The sequence below is a fragment of the Elephantulus edwardii genome, unplaced genomic scaffold, assembly GCF_000299155.1.
Source record: "Elephantulus edwardii isolate Elephantulus edwardi_28Jun2011 unplaced genomic scaffold, EleEdw1.0 scaffold00017, whole genome shotgun sequence".
In the NCBI taxonomy this organism is placed as follows: Eukaryota; Metazoa; Chordata; class Mammalia; order Macroscelidea; family Macroscelididae; genus Elephantulus; species Elephantulus edwardii.
In genome coordinates this window covers 20,998,180-21,014,127 of record NW_006399767.1, presented here as the reverse complement: position 1 = coordinate 21,014,127, position 15,948 = coordinate 20,998,180, and the positions used below count along the sequence as shown (strand labels likewise).

General features: G+C 38.0%; 1 protein-coding gene across 1 annotated transcript in view; it reads left to right on the top strand.

The window, feature by feature from the left end:
• DNAH8 (dynein, axonemal, heavy chain 8) overlaps positions 1-15,948 on the top strand; it is a 555,032-nt gene that overhangs the window by 23,700 nt on the left and 515,384 nt on the right. The window contains 3 exon segments of the mRNA XM_006882162.1: positions 4,918-5,107; positions 6,905-7,068; positions 12,976-13,152. Coding sequence (XP_006882224.1) covers positions 4,918-5,107; positions 6,905-7,068; positions 12,976-13,152 — 531 coding nt within the window.

Sequence of the window (15,948 nt, the reverse complement as noted above, 5' to 3'; positions counted from 1 at the left end):
TTTTCCCTTATCTGTTTCAATGCAGTATACATTATTAAATCCATCTTTCTCAGTCTCCCTCCAACCCCGATGTCAGTCCTGTTTTCATAGTAGCACTTTTGCTTAACTTTGTTCTCCATTTCTATATATATAGAATGAATTGTGTTTGAAGAAAAAGTTGTATTCATATATTCCTACAAACTCAGGAATAAACTAGAATATAATTTAGAAATCTGTATCTTTAGATGTACTCTGATTCATGGTGACCCCCTGCACAGTGGAACAAAATGCTACCAGGCCCTAGCATATCCCTCTTCTCAGCTATGCATTGAACAGTGTTCCAGTATGATTCATAACATGAATCATAATCATGCTGATTTTTGGCAACAGATTGCCAGACCTTTCTTGCTACTCTTTCCTTTAGAGACAGAGTTTTAAATGAATAAAAAAATCTAACTTCTGAATGGTGTGAAAATAACAATAATAATAACAATAATAATAATAATAATAATAATAATAATAATTTTAATCTTTGGGAACACTACTTTTTTAATAATTACATATGTATATCAATATCAATACCTATCTCTCTATCTCTATCTCTCTATATCTTTATATTGATAAGAGTCTTAGTGTCAGCTAGACTGGCCTCTGGCTTCTTGAGGAGAGGCGAAGATAGAACTCTCTGGGCTCCTGTGGCTTTTTTTCTTGCCACAACTGGGTGTCAGCAGAGCAGACTTGCCAGATGAACTGGGGGTCTCTGGCCCAGAGTTCACCAGCATTTGGGTATGCTGGAATGGTAAAACTCTGGTGTGTCCAACTTGCCATATGGAGGTAACTTGTGGTTGCTGTGAAGCTGAACACTGTGATACTGATGTGTCAAATGTGTTAATGGTTACCCATGGTGGACAGTGTTTGGTGGCGCTCCCTGATTAAAACAAGCTTGAAAGCAGTAGTGGCATCCACTTCTATAATAGCTTGCCTCCGGAAACCCTGTGAGCCTGGAGAAAGGATGATAGTCACACAAGTGTTGAAGACTTTCATTCATAGGGTTGCTTTGAGTTGCCTACGACTCAATGGCACTTAGCAATAACAACAACAATATATTGATAAGAAGTTGTGCTGTTGGTCTAACGGCAAGTCGTTTGAATCCACCAGCTATGCAAGAAAAAGAAAGGGTCTCCTCCCATATGATTTACTGCCTCTGAAAACCTGCTGGAGGGTCAGCTATGATATGAGTTTGTTCAAACTCAACAATACGTGACCGTACACAACAACAACAACTTTCTCTTTACTCACTATTTTAAGTCTTTAATAGTTTTAGAAGGAGAAGAGAGAAATGACTCATAAATCATGGACATTGCATATCCATTTTTGGGCAGGCTGGATGACAGAAGGAGGAAAATTGGGAATTTGAATTAGAGCTGAACTTGTCTCTTAGCTTCATCATTGATTAGCAACATGTCCATTACTGAGAGTCTCCTCCTTTTTAGAATGTAGAAAGCCTCCACATTCTTAAATTGAGAATTACATCATTGTTGTGAGACTAAATTATAATTTTAGAAAATTGTTATTATATTGCCTGACACACACTGTTGTTGTTATGTGCCGTCAAGTCGCTTGTGACTCATAGCGACCCTATGTACAACAGCCCTAAACCCTGCTCTATCCTGTGCCAGTCACACTGCCTCTGACACACCCATCCCGATTACCCCAGTCACTGAAACAACCCACCTCATAGAGGGTCTTCCCCTCCTACGCTGTCCCTCCACCCTCCCAAGCAAGATGTCCCTTCACCAAGGGCCTGTCCCTCCTTACAACATGTCCAGATTTTGTCAGACGAAGCCCCAGAATATTTGCCTCTAAGGAGCAGCCTGGTTTAACCCTCTCCAGGATGAATCTGTTTGTTTTCTTGGCAGTCCATGGTATGTATATTCAATACTCTTCTCCAGAACCATAGCGCAAAGGCATCAATTCTCCTTCTATCCTCCCTAGTCATTGTCCAACTCTCTGATGCATAACAAGTGATTGCAAAGACCATGGCCTGTATCAGGCGCACGTTAATCTCCAGAGAGACACTGTTGCTCTTGAGTACTTTAGAGAGGTCCCTAACAGCAAACTTTTCCATCGCAATACGTTTTTTGATTTCCTGGCTGCTGGTGCCAAGAGTGTTGACCATGGAGCTGAGCAAACTGAAGCTGTGAACAACCTCGATCTCTTCGCCATCCATTCTGATGCTACCAGATGGTCCAGTGGTGAGAATCTTTGTCTTCTTGACATTGAGCCTCAGTCCATACTGAAGGCTGCAGTCCTTAACCCTCTGCAGCAAGTACATAAGGTCCAACTCAGTTTCAGCAAGCAGGGTTATGTCATCTGCGTAACGCAGATTGTTAATAGATCTTCCTCCATTCCTGACGCCACACTTCTCCTCATAGAGCCCAGCCTCTCAGATAATCTGCTCTGCATACAGGTTGAAAAGGTATGGAGATAGGACACATCCCTGGTGTATACCCTTCCCAATTTTGAACCATGCAGTGTTACCCTGCTCTGTTCTGACGACTGCCATTTGGTCCAAGTAGAGGTTTCGCATTAGCACGATTAAATGTTCTGGGATTCCCATTCTTCTGAGTCAGCCACAGTTTGTTATGATCCACAGAGTCAAACGACACACACTAGGTCCTTAACAAATGTTGTTGCTAGGTGCCATTGAGTTGACTATGAATTATAGCAACCCTCCCTGCAAGACAGACTTTTGTTTGTTGTTTTGATAGCCAATGGGATATTACATACTCTTTACCAGCCCCTCAACTGAAAATCATTGATTTTTCTTCTGTTATCCTTATTTATTGGACAATTTCCATATGCATAAGAAGGAAATGAAAATTCCATGGTTTGGATAAAGTGCACCTTATTCTTTAAACAGACATCATTGCTCTTTATTTAGCACTTTGGAGAGGTCCTTAAGAGCAGATTTTCCCAGGGCAACATGTCTTCTGATTTCTTGAGTGCTTTTCCCATGAGAATTGGTGGTTGATTCAAGGAAAAAGAAATTCTTGCCAACTTCAGTATTTTATCATAACGTTGCCTATTGTCCAGTGGTGAGAGTTTTTATTTTCTCAATGTTAAGATGTAATTGAAGACTATAGCCATAAAATTTAAGCAATCCTAGTTAAAATTAACATATGAGTGGTGAGCTTTTCCTGTCACAGATTAATTTTTTGTCCACCCAACATTCTAGACAGAAGGCTAGTTTCATTACTGGTTCCTTGGTGTGATAATTTCCCGCCCCCTGTTTCTTTCTTATGGATAGGGCAACTTTTCCGTTGAGGATTTTATATAGGTTCCAGGCTATATCTCCTGTTTTATGCAGACCTGAAAACTTGGAGCAAAGTGTCTTTTAGATGAACAAATGTTAATGGTGAAAATGTTTGTTGACTTTAGAATTCTAATATATGTAACCACTGAAGTTTCCCTGGTAAATTATAAAATGTATTACTTTTCTAATATCTGAAAAAGACTCAAGCAATATCCACACCTCACTCCATATACAAAAACCAACTCAAGGTGGATCATGGACCTAGGACTAAAACCAAGGACTATAATCTTCATTAAAGAAAAGCTTGGAACAATGCCAGAAGTCCTAATCCAGAACATAAACAGTCTTCCAAGTATCCCGAAAATCCTACAACCAGAAGAAGATAAAATGGATGAATGGGATCTTCTAAGAATCAAATCCCTATGCACATCCAAAAACTTCTCCAGCAGGGTAAAAAGGGAAGCCACAGACTGGGAAAAAGTATTTGGTAATAACCTATCAGATAAGGGACTTATATCTAGAATTTATAAAATAATTGAGCCCTGCAACAAGATGAAGGTAAATAATCCACTAGAAAAATGGGCACAAGATATGAATAGACACTTCACTGAAGAAGACATTCAGATGGCTTACAAGCACATGAAGAAATGTTCAAAATCCCTAGCTCTAAAGAGATGCAAATTAAAACAACTATGAGATAGCATCTCACCCCAGTTAGAACAGCAAAATTTAACAGAACAGCAAGCAACAAATGCTGGTGAGGTTGTGGAAAAACTGGAACCCTTATTCACTGTTGGTGGGAGTGTAAAATTGGTGCAACCACTCTGGAAGGCAGAAGGGCCCTTTCTCAAAAAGTTGCAAATAGAGATACCATTTGACCCAGCAGTTCCACTACTGGGAATATACTCCAAAGAGACCATAACTGACATCCAAGCAGATATACGCACAGCCCTGTTTATCGTGGCTTTGTTCACAATAGCAAGGAGTTGGAAACAACCTAAGTGCCCATCAACAAACGAATGGATAGAGAAGCTGTGGTATATTCACACATAGAATACTACACTGCATTGAAAAACAAGGAACTCATGCAATATTATTTAAAGGGTGATCCTGGAGGACATTATGTTGAGTTAAGTATCTCAGTCACAAAAGGACAAATACTGCATGGTGCCACTGTTGTGAAACAGAACTGACCTTGGGGTTGAGGAAGACTGAGAAAGATGGGTTCGATAATGTATACTGCATTGGAGTAGATGAGGGAGAAAACTGTTTAAGAGAGATATGTGATTAGGTATTTTTGTCATGACAGGAGTCCAGAGTGAAGGCTGCATAGTGGAGTGAAACTTGGGGGAAGGATTGTAAAACAATGAAAGAATTTTTCTTTTACTTTTCCAAGAGAGTAGCGTACTGGGGGGAGGGTTGCGAGGGGAGAAAAGTGCAACACTGAATGAATGGAAATCCAAAGTTTCTGTAAATTTTCATTGAAATTGATAACAAATTTTAAAGAAGCCCTTAAAAATATATTAGTTTTCTTGGGGTTTTTTTGGTAATGTAAAATATTAAAAAGTTTTAAATTTCCAGTTCTTTAATGGGAAAATAACATTTTAACACAACTCTTTCAGGAGGTGCTGTTTACTGTTCTGGATGCAACAGAAGGACTCATCACTGGAATTAGAAATATGCTGTCAGATGTCTTTCTACCAGCTATTCTTGTGACAAATAATTGGGGTGCTTTAAATCAGTCCAAGCAAGGAGAATCTGATAAGCACATTTTCACTGAAACTATCACCAGATACCTTTCATTTTTAGATGGTATGTGTGAACTTTAATTCTGATCAAATTACTAAAAATTTATTAAGCATATTTATTAGAAGATGTATTATTATGCACACCAATGTTTATTGCTGCTTTGTTCACAATAGCAAAGAGTTGGAAACAACCCAAGTGCCCATCAACAAACAATTGGATAGAAAAACTGGTATATTCACACAGTAGAATACTGCACAGCATTGTAAAACAGGGAACTCATGAAATATTATACAAAATGGGTGATCCTGGAGGACATTATGTTGAGTGAAGTATCTCAATCACAAAAGGACAAGTACTGCATAATGCCGCTGTTATTATACAGTACTGACAAGGGAGCTCTGGTGGCCTAGTGGCAAGAAGCTGCACTGCAATCCCAGAGGTTTGTGGTTCAAATCCACCAGGTGCTCCGCTGAAGAAGGGGGGACAATCTCCTCCTGTACCAATCAGATCTGATTTGACAGTACATGCACAAAAAATAATAAAATTAAAAAATATATATAAAAAAACAGTACTGACACTGGGTTTGGGGGGAACTAAGAAAAGAGGGGATAAATAATGCCCACTGCATTAAAAGAGATGAGAGAGAAAATGGTTTAAAAGGGATATATGATTAGGTATTATTTGCATGGCTAGAGTCCAGAGTAAGAGCTGTATTGTAAAGTGGATTAAGGGGAGGATAGTATAACAATGAAAAGAATTTTTTTTTCTTCTCAAAGAGAAAAGCAAACTGGGGGAGGGGAGGAGTGGGCAAGGAGGAAAATGTGCAACAGTGAATGAATGGAAATCCAAGCGCTCTGTAATCTTTCATTAAAATGTCAATTAAAAAAACCCCAACATACCCCTTCCCCCCAAAAAAAGAAGAGGTATTATTACAACTATGTATTAGAGAAAGGAGCTGGTGGCTTAGTTGTAAGAACCTGCATTGCTATTCCAAAGGTAAGCAGTATGAATCCATCAGCTGCTCTGTGGGAGAAGGGTGAGCAGTATCTTCCTGTGTGATTTAATGCCTCAGCTGTGGGTCACTTCTGACTCAATAGCAAACAACAACAATGAGCATTGTTGTTATGGTGCTGTCGAGTCACTTGCGACTCATAGCGACCCTATGTACAATAAGCATTAGAGAGAAAAAAAATTCCATCTTTAAGGAAAATGCACATCAATATAGTCATGAGACCTAGAGGAAAATCATTAGAATTCTCCATTACTGGGGATTTTTTACAATAGTTAAATATGTTATGTATTTTATTTTCAATAATAGCAGGAAGATTCTCTTCCTGTTTGAGTAATGAAAATGGAAATAGTCACTGTAAAACATATTTTTTATTGTCTACTTGAAAAGCATACATTTTATGATTCTGTATTGTTAAGATATATAATTTCATTATATGAGACAGTAAATTAAACTTACCATTGTCAAATCAATTCCAATTCATAGTTTCTCTCAGGTTTCTGAGGCCATAATTTCCCATGAGGGAAGACTGCCCATCTTTCTCCTGCAGATTAGTTAGTGGATTTGAACCACTGACCTTTCAGTTAGTTTATAAAAGATATGAATGTCTGTGGTAATGTAAAATAGGTTATAACCAAGCATCTACTCCCAATACTTTATTGTTTATCCTTTCATAAAAGAGAGAATAAGGACAGACTTAAGAGAAATACTAGATATTAAGCAATGTGCTACCACCCAGGACTCCTTTTTAGATCTTAAAAACATTGATTGTCTCTCTGAAATTCCATATTGACACTTAGCACATTGAAATTAAAGAAATATATCGTTATTTCCCCCCCCCCCTTTTTTAGGTGCTAGAATAAGTATTGAGGGAACAGTTGAATTGAAGACGATAAGCAATATTGATTTTAACAAACTACAGTCTTTTGAAGAAGTGACAGCTGCAGCTAGCAATTCAGAAACTGTTCGTCATTTGGAGGAAGTCCTGATGGTATGGTACAAACAGATTGAACAGGTGAGCAAATACCAAAAATTGTGTTTGAGCCATTGAATATGTAGAAGTAAAGGGAAGTATCTTCTCTGACATTTGTATTAAATCATTGCTCCTTATGGAAGGTTTAAAATAAACTTCAAGATCATTTCTTGCTTTAAGGAAGATACTGTAAGGATATGGGTTGAGGATGAAACAGTGAAAAGTCAGGAATATCAAGCATTTATTCACCATATGTTATTGTTTATTCCCCCATAAAAGAGAGGAAAAGGATACAATGAAGAGAAAATATACATAAGACTAGACATTAAGTAAATGTTTTGATTGATCAATGGCTTGAAGACTGGGCTTATTCATATCAGTCCTGTAATAGCAAGATGGAGTTCCTAGGAGACATGTAAAGTTGTTGACTTGCCGCCTTTGGTTACTTAAGTGATCTGTCCCTGTCAAACTCATTGTGATGGAGTTTGTTCTAACTTATACTGACATTGTAGGACAGAGTAAGCTCTACAGTGTTCCCAACGCTGTAATTCTTTTGGAAGTAGGCTGTTACATCTTTCTACCATGAGGCAGCTGGTAAATTCAAACCAGCAACATTTTGGATAACATTTGAACACGTTAACCACAGCACCACTAGGGGATGTCTGTTAAATGACAATTTCAAAAAATCTTATTCCCTTACTTTCACAGTGGCCCTCCATTGGGCTTCCACTACTGAGTAATATAAAATAGGCTATAATCTCAGTACTTTCTTTTTTGTTTATCCTTCCATAAAAAGAGATAATTGTTATTTTTAAGTACCATCAAGTCACCTGCAACTCATAGCGACCCAATGCACAATATCCTATGCCCTATCCTGAGCCAATCTCACTGTCTCTTACACACCTATCCCCATTATCCAGTCACTGTGTTAGATTTTCTCATCCAGGGTCTTCCTCCCCTGTGCTGTCCCTCTCCCCTTCCAAACATGATGTTCTCCAGGGACGGGCCCCTCTTGACAACATGTCTAAAGTATATGAGACAAAACTTCAAAAATCCTTGCCTCCAATGAGCAACTTGGTTTCACCCTCTCCAGGATAGATTTGTTCTCTTGGCAGTCCATGGTATATTCAATACTCTACTCCAGTACCACAACTCAAATGACATCCATTCTTCTTCTGCCATCCTTAATCATTGTCTAGCTCTCTGATGCTTAGCAAGTAATTGTAAAGAGTATGACCTGGATTAGGTAGGTGTACCTTAGTCTTTAGAATGGCATCATTGCTCTTTAGCACTTTTGAGAGGTCCCTGACAACAGATTTCCCTAATGCAGTTTGTCTTCTGATTTCCTGACGACTCATGCCAAAGGTGTTGTTTGGAGAACTGAGCAAACTGAAATTGTTAACAATCTCAATTGCTTCTCCATCTGTCATGGTGCTGCCAATTGACTCAGTGGTGAGAATATTTGTTTTCTTGATGTTGAGCTTCAGTCCATATTGAAGACTGCAGTCCTTGACCTTCAGAAAAAGCTTCAAATCCTTTTTCAGTTTCAGCAAGCAAGGTGTGTCATTTGCTTAATGCAGGTCCTTGATGCATCTTACTCCAATCCTGATGCCACATTCTTCCTGATAAACTCCAGCTTCCTGAGTGATCTAGTCTGCATAGAGATTGAAAAGGTATGGAGACAGGATGCATTCTTGATGCACTTGTTTCCTGATTTTGAACTAGGCTGTGTTCCCTCCCTCTATTCTAATGAGTGTTTCCTGGTGGAACAGAATTAAGAAAAGACCAAAATAGATGTCAGAAGAGACTCTGGATATTGCACCAGAGTGCTGAGAAGCCAAAGCAAAGGGAAGAAAACAAGAATTTAAGAAGCTGAATATAAGATTTCAAAGAGCAGCATGGGAAAACAAAATAGTATAATGAAATGTGCAGAGAACAGGAGTCTGAATATCAAAAGGACTTGCTCAGCATTTCTTAAGCTGAAGAAACTAAAAAATAAACTCAAGCCTTGAGTTGCAATACTTAAAGATGTTATGGGCAGAATACTGAATGATACAGGAAGCATTAAAAGAAGTCAAAAGGAGTGTACAGAGTCACTATACCAAAAAGAATTGACTAATACAGAATAAATAAAAAGCATATGACCAAGAAACAATTGATAATTGAGGAAGTTCAGCCTTCTCTGAAAGAACTGGCAAAAAATAAAGCCCAGGATTTGATGGAATACCACTTGATATAGTTCAGCAAACAAAGCTGTTCAACAAACAGATGCTGCTCTGGACATGGTCATCAGGTTGTGCCAAGAAATCTGGAGGACAACTACATGGCCAGATGACTGGAAGAGATCCATATGTATTTCCATTCCAAAAAAAAGGTAACCTGACTTAGTATGGAAATTATTGTACATTATCACACACAAGCAAGATTCTGCTGAAGATTATCCAAAAACGGCTGGAACAGCATATCAGCAGAGAATTGCCAAAAGTCCAGACTGGGTTTAAAAGGGGTCATAGTACTAGGGATATTGTAGCTAATGTTAGATGGATCTTAGCTGAAAACAGGGAATACCAGAGGAATGTCTACCTGTGTTTCATTGATTATGCAAAGGTGTTTGTGTAGATCATAACAAACTGTGGCTGACTTTGAGAAGAATGGGAATCCCAGAACACTTGATTGTGCTAATGCAAAACCTATGCTTGGACCAGGAGGCAGTCGTCAGAACAGAGCAAAGAAACAGTGCATGGTTCAAAATTGGGAAGGGTGTACACCAGGTATGTGTTCTATCTCCATGCCTTTTCAACCTAAATGCAGAACAGATTATCCAGGAGTCTGGGCTCTATGAGGAGAATGTGGCATCAAGACTGATGGAAGATCCATCAACAATCTGTTATGCAGATGACACAACCCTGCTTGCTGAAACTGAGGAGGACCTGAAGCACTTGCTGCAGAGGGTCAAAGACTGCAGCCTTCAATATGGATTGAGGCTCAATATCAAGAAAACAAAGATTCTCACCACTGGGCCGATTGGCAACATCAGGATGGATGGTGAAGAGACTGAGATTGTTCACAGCTTTAGTTTGCTTGGCTCCACAGTCAACAATCTTGGCATCAGTAGCCAGGAAATTAAAAGGCATATTGTGATGGGAAAGTCTGTGGTTAGGGACCTCTCCAAAGTACTGAACAGCAATGGTGTCACTCAGGAGACTAAGGTGTGCCTGACACAGGCCATGGTCTTTGCAATCACTTGTTATGCATAACAGAGATGGACAATAACAAGGGATGATAGAAGGAGAATTGATGCCTTTGAGCTGTGGTGTTGGAGAAGAGTATTGAATATACCATGGACTGATAAGGAAATGAACAGGTTTGTACTGGAAAGAGTGAAGCCAGGCTGCTCCTTGGAGGCAAGGATGCTGATGTCTGACATACTTTGGATGTGTTGCAAGGAGGGATCAGTCCTTGGAGAGGGACATTATACTTGGGAGGGTGGAGGGATGTTGTGGGAGGGCAAGGCCCTCTATGAGGTGGATTGATTCAGTGACTGGGGTAATGGGGGTAGATGTGTCGGAGACAGTAAGATGGGCAGAGGACAGAGCAGCGTTTAGGGCTGTTGTACATAGGGTCGCTATGAGTCGCAGGCGACTTGATGGCACATAACAACAACAACAACAACTGGTGGTTTAGTGGTAAGAAATTGCACTGCAATCTCAGAGATACTTGGTTCGAATCCACCAGAAGCTCTGCTGGAAAAGGAGCAATCTTCTCCTGTACCAGTCAAATCCCATTTGATGGCACACACACAAATAAAAAATAAACAAAAACCCCATGTTACCTTTGAATGGGTTGGCCCATGTAATAAAAAGATACTTGATTATCTTACAAAGAATTAAATAATTAAAAAAAATTCTGTTTTCCAGAGGCACACAGTTCGAATCCAGCGGATGCTCTGCCAGGGAAGGAGGGACAATCTCCTCCTGTACCAGTCAGATCTGATTTGACGGTACACACACCCAAAAATAATAATTAAAAAAAAATTCTGTTTTAAAAAGTGAAGAGACAAACCACAGACTGAGAGCAAAATATTTTCAGGATTTGTATCTGACAAAGACTATTGTATCTATCATGTATCTTGGAATCTATAAAGATTTGCAATAAATAATAACAATCCCATTTCTTTCACCCACATTGAGAGATCACTAAAATGGCTAAAGTGAAAAAGAGCATAATTGTCACGTATGAGTGAGTATATGGAGAACTGAAATCTCCTACATTTTTTCCTATTGCCGTTGGGATTGTAGCATGGTTGAATCATTGTTCAGCGTAACCTGCGCTGTTGGGCTGCTGAATCTTGTGCCATTGGCGTGTCCTATGCCATAATGGTTACATTTGGTGGACAGTGTTGGGTGGGGCAGGTTTGGAAGACAGGTTTAGAAGCAGGAGTGGCATCCACTTACAAAACAACATGCCTCTGGAAACTCTGAACTTTGAGAAATGATAGTTATCGAAAGGCTTCAGGTCTTCTGTTCATAGGATCACTGTGACTCATGTTTGACCCAACGATAATCAATAACAACAACATGATACTGCAATTTGTCTCTTAGTCATATAGACCCAATTAAAAAAAATTGTCTCCTAAAAAGGCTTATGCAATATTATTCATGGGAACCCTATTCATAATTATCAAACACTGGAAGAAATCCAAAAAGAAATAGATAAATTGTGGTATACAGTGGAATATTTTTAATAGTTGTAAGAAAAATACTAGCACACACAATACTATGCATGAATCTTAAAAACTTTTTGAGTGAAAGAAATGGATCTCAAATAACGTGGAGGAAAACAAAAGACTATAAATGAATCAGAACACAAGGTAGGAGTAGTCAGTGTCAAGAAATCTTAAGGAAGGTAGAAAACTCAGAACCACAGAAAAAACAACTAACAGATTAGAGTGCATGAAACAAAATTATGAATCCTTGCTTTCTGAGTTTTATCCCTTGATTAATGGTGCTCTTTGATTTTGTATGGTTGTATGTTTTAAGGGAAAAGTTCAGAGCAGTTTTTACAAAGTCCTGGTTGACTCAATGGCACATGACAGTGACAACAGCATTTTAAGGAATGAGTAATTAATGTTATTATCCAACTTATTGAATACTGCCTGGCTTAAAACCAAGAAAGTTGTTCATCCGGGTTGTAGCCTTTGTCCAGGCCTATTCAAACTGTATGCTAAGCAAATAATTTTAGAAGCTAGCTTTTAAGAATGTGACATCAGGATTTGAGGAAGATTGTTAGGTAGATGACAAAACCCTGCCTGCTAAAAGTGAGGAGGACTTGAAATTCTTGTAGCAGAAGGGAAAAACTAATATTCATTAAGGATTTTACCTCAATATAAAAAAATAAAAATACAACTGAACCAATAAATATGAAAGATGGAGAAAAGATGGAAGTTATATTTTCAAATCATTAGAGGATTTGTAAAGAATTGCTACTGATTTATATATTTAGATCCGGCCGCCTCATTAAATCTGTTTACTTTTATTAATGTCTATGCTTGCCTTTCAATATTTTTTAATCACCTGTTATTACACCATTTTGTTTTTCCATTTCAAATTCTTAACTCTTTTATTTACTTTCCTTTCTGTGTCTGGAGCCTCCATTACTCTGTTATATAGAAGAGGTCCACACACTTGCTTTGCCTGTGGTTTTAAAGTATTTTCTTAAGTTTCACAGAAAATGCCATTAAGTATGATGTTTAATATAGATTTTTGATAGATGTTATTTATAATGATAAAAAAATTCTTCTTGGTTTATTAAGAGTTTGGTTTTCATAAACATTATTCAGTGTTGAATATTACTTATACTTTTGGTTACCTTTTGAAAGGTTCAAGTAATGAGATTTTTGACAAAGAGAAATGTAGTGTTTCTATATTCTTTAAATATTTTTGATTGCAGGTACTTATTGAGAGTGAGCAGATGAGAAAAGAAGCTGATGACTCAGGCCCACTCACGGAATTGGAGCACTGGAAACGCATGTCAGCCAAGTTCAATTATATTATTGAACAGATAAAAGGTCCAAGCTGTAAAGCTGTCATAAACGTGCTCAATGTTGCACATTCAAAATTGTTAAAGGTAAAAGGCCTTTTATTTAAAACTCTGTTGTACATAGAACAGCTAACTAAGGCTCTGATTTAAAATTCCTCTTGTTGAAATGTTTCTTAGTACAATACTCCACACTCATACATGTGGAGGTGTTAAGCTTTCAGTAAGGCTTTCTCATATACTAGAAATATTTCAAGAGTGAAAAGAAGTATAGAAATGAAGATTTATTTCTCAATATTTCATGCACCACTTTTGACAATACTACTTTGGTGTGATTGCCAGAAAAGTGATCATCCCTTCTTTCTAAATTGCTTTTGAAATTATAAATGATCACAGGCTCACTGATATAAAATACTATATATTGTGTCAAAATGAAAACTCCCCTTCAATCATCTATTTCACCTCCACTATTCCACCTGGATTCATCACTGATCAGAACAAGTGTTTGATTTTATCATCTATTGTATGGAAGAATGGCCAGTTTATTAAAAAACTATTTTAACTTATGTCAGCCTTCTATTGTGTTTCCAAGGCTATAAATATTTTTTTTTCTTTTAACATTTTTACTAGTTTGCAAAGACTAATTCACATACATTTTGCCAAGGCTATAAATATTTTTTAACTTTATTTTTTTTAGATTTTTTAAAATGAATATTTTATCATTCATATCCGTTGTGTTTCATACATGTACATTGTGTTTTATACAATCTTTACTTTTTTATGATTATAGATTTTTTTTAAGTAATTAAAAATTTGGAGGATTACAAATCATACTGATTTTTCAAACAAACATTCATTGACATTTTGTTTTATAACATTAATTACCATTTATTAATGTAATTATAGAGAGTTCTGGTGGTCTAGTGGTAGTACCTTGCACTGCAATACTGAAGGCATGTGCTTCAAATCCACCAGCTGTACCACAAGAGAAGGATGGGCAGTCTTCTCCCGTACAGTTAACTGCCTCTAAAAACCCACTGGAGGGTCAGCTATGGGTCAGTTTTCACTCAATGGTACTCAACAACAATAACAATGTAATTATAATGGTTAATTGACCTCTTATTGTGTATTACTTTTCCCTGTGCAAGATTTAAATCTTAATGGAGCAAACAGACTCATTTTTTTCTTTTTCAGAGAGACAGTGGGTTTGAACTTCTGACATTTCCATTAGTAGTTTAACACTTATCACTTCACCAGGGCTTGTTCTAGGAATTGTTAGGTGCCACTGAGTCAACTGGGACTCATCATAACTGCACTATGAACCACCGATAGGAGCCTTGCTCCTGCTTGTACCATCCTTAGTGACCTTTGACATGCTCAAGCCCGTTGTTACAGTCACTGTGCCAGTCATTCTCATTTAAAAGTGTTCTTTCTTTCACTGACCCTCAGCTTTTATCAGCATGATACCATCTTCCAAGGACTGGCTCCTCCTGATAACATGTCCAAAGTATTACACATATGGCAGCTTAAGATCAATTAATTCAGATTTATGAAACTAAAACTGCTATATCTTTATCCAATAGCAATATGTTTAACAGGAAGTTTTATAAAATTTATTAAGTATAAATAAAATAAACTTATTTCTTCAGAAATTTTATTTTCCTACATACTTCCTTATTCTCTTAAGGAGGTTCCCCCCATTCCTACCTACTTTCTTGATTATTTTGTTGCTTCTTATATATCTGAGAGTCAATCAGTGAATCAAGATAACAGAAAAAGAATCAATACCTTTTTTTTCTATAATTATATTTTATTAATTTTCATAAACATTTACAGAGATTTTGGGTTTCCATTCATTCACCGCTGCACCATTCTCTCTACCCTCCTCCCAGTTTGTTCTTGTCCAAATGCCACAGTGCTTGTCAAAGCCAGTTCTGATTAATCTCCTTTGTCAGTGTGTCCTTTGCCATTCCCTATCACTCCTCCCTGAGAGAGACTTCACCCTGAGTCATAAGGAAAAGGGGATGGCGTATTCTCTTAGCTACTTCCTGCTGAAAAGGGACACTGTGGGTTTCAGGGTGAAGATCTTCTCTCACTACTCTAAAGGGCCCCTTTGGCAGTAGGAAACACATAGACTATTATGGAGATTGATTTTGAAATTTAGATGCTCTCTTATTGATTGTGCTTGGCCATACATGTTCATATCCTTGAAGATGTATCATGGGGGAGGGAGGGAACTGTTTAAAAGAGATATATAACTGGGTGTTTCTGTCATCACAGGAGTCTAGAGCGAGGGCTGCATGGTGGAGGGGACCTGGGGGGGGTTTGTGGAACAATGAAAGAATCTTTTCTTTTACTTTTCCATAATTTTTGACTCATGTACTTATAACTTGTTAGTCAAATTTGTGTCTTCTAGAATCAATACCTTTAAGTTGTGGTATTAGAGTATTGAATATCCCTTGGACTACTAAGAGAATAAACACATCTGTCTTAGATGAAGGGCAACCAGGGTGCTTCTTAAAGGCAAGGATAGTGAAACTCAGTCTCATGTCATGAGAGACCATTCCTTGGAAAAAGACATCACATTGGGAAAGCTGGAGAGTCAGAGAAAGAGAGGACTATCTTCAATGAGCTGGATTGACATAGGGACTGTAAAGATGGGCTTGCATAAATCAGAGATAAGATGCTGCAGGATAAGATATGATTCAGATCGGGGGAGCTCTGGTGGCCTAGTGGCAAGGAGCTGCAACTACAATCCCAGAGGCGCACGGTTGGAATCCACCAGATGCTCTGCCGGGGAAGGAGGGACAATCTCCTCCTGTCCCAGTCAGATCTGATTTGACGGTACACACACAAAAATAATAAAATAAAATTTAAAAAAAAGAT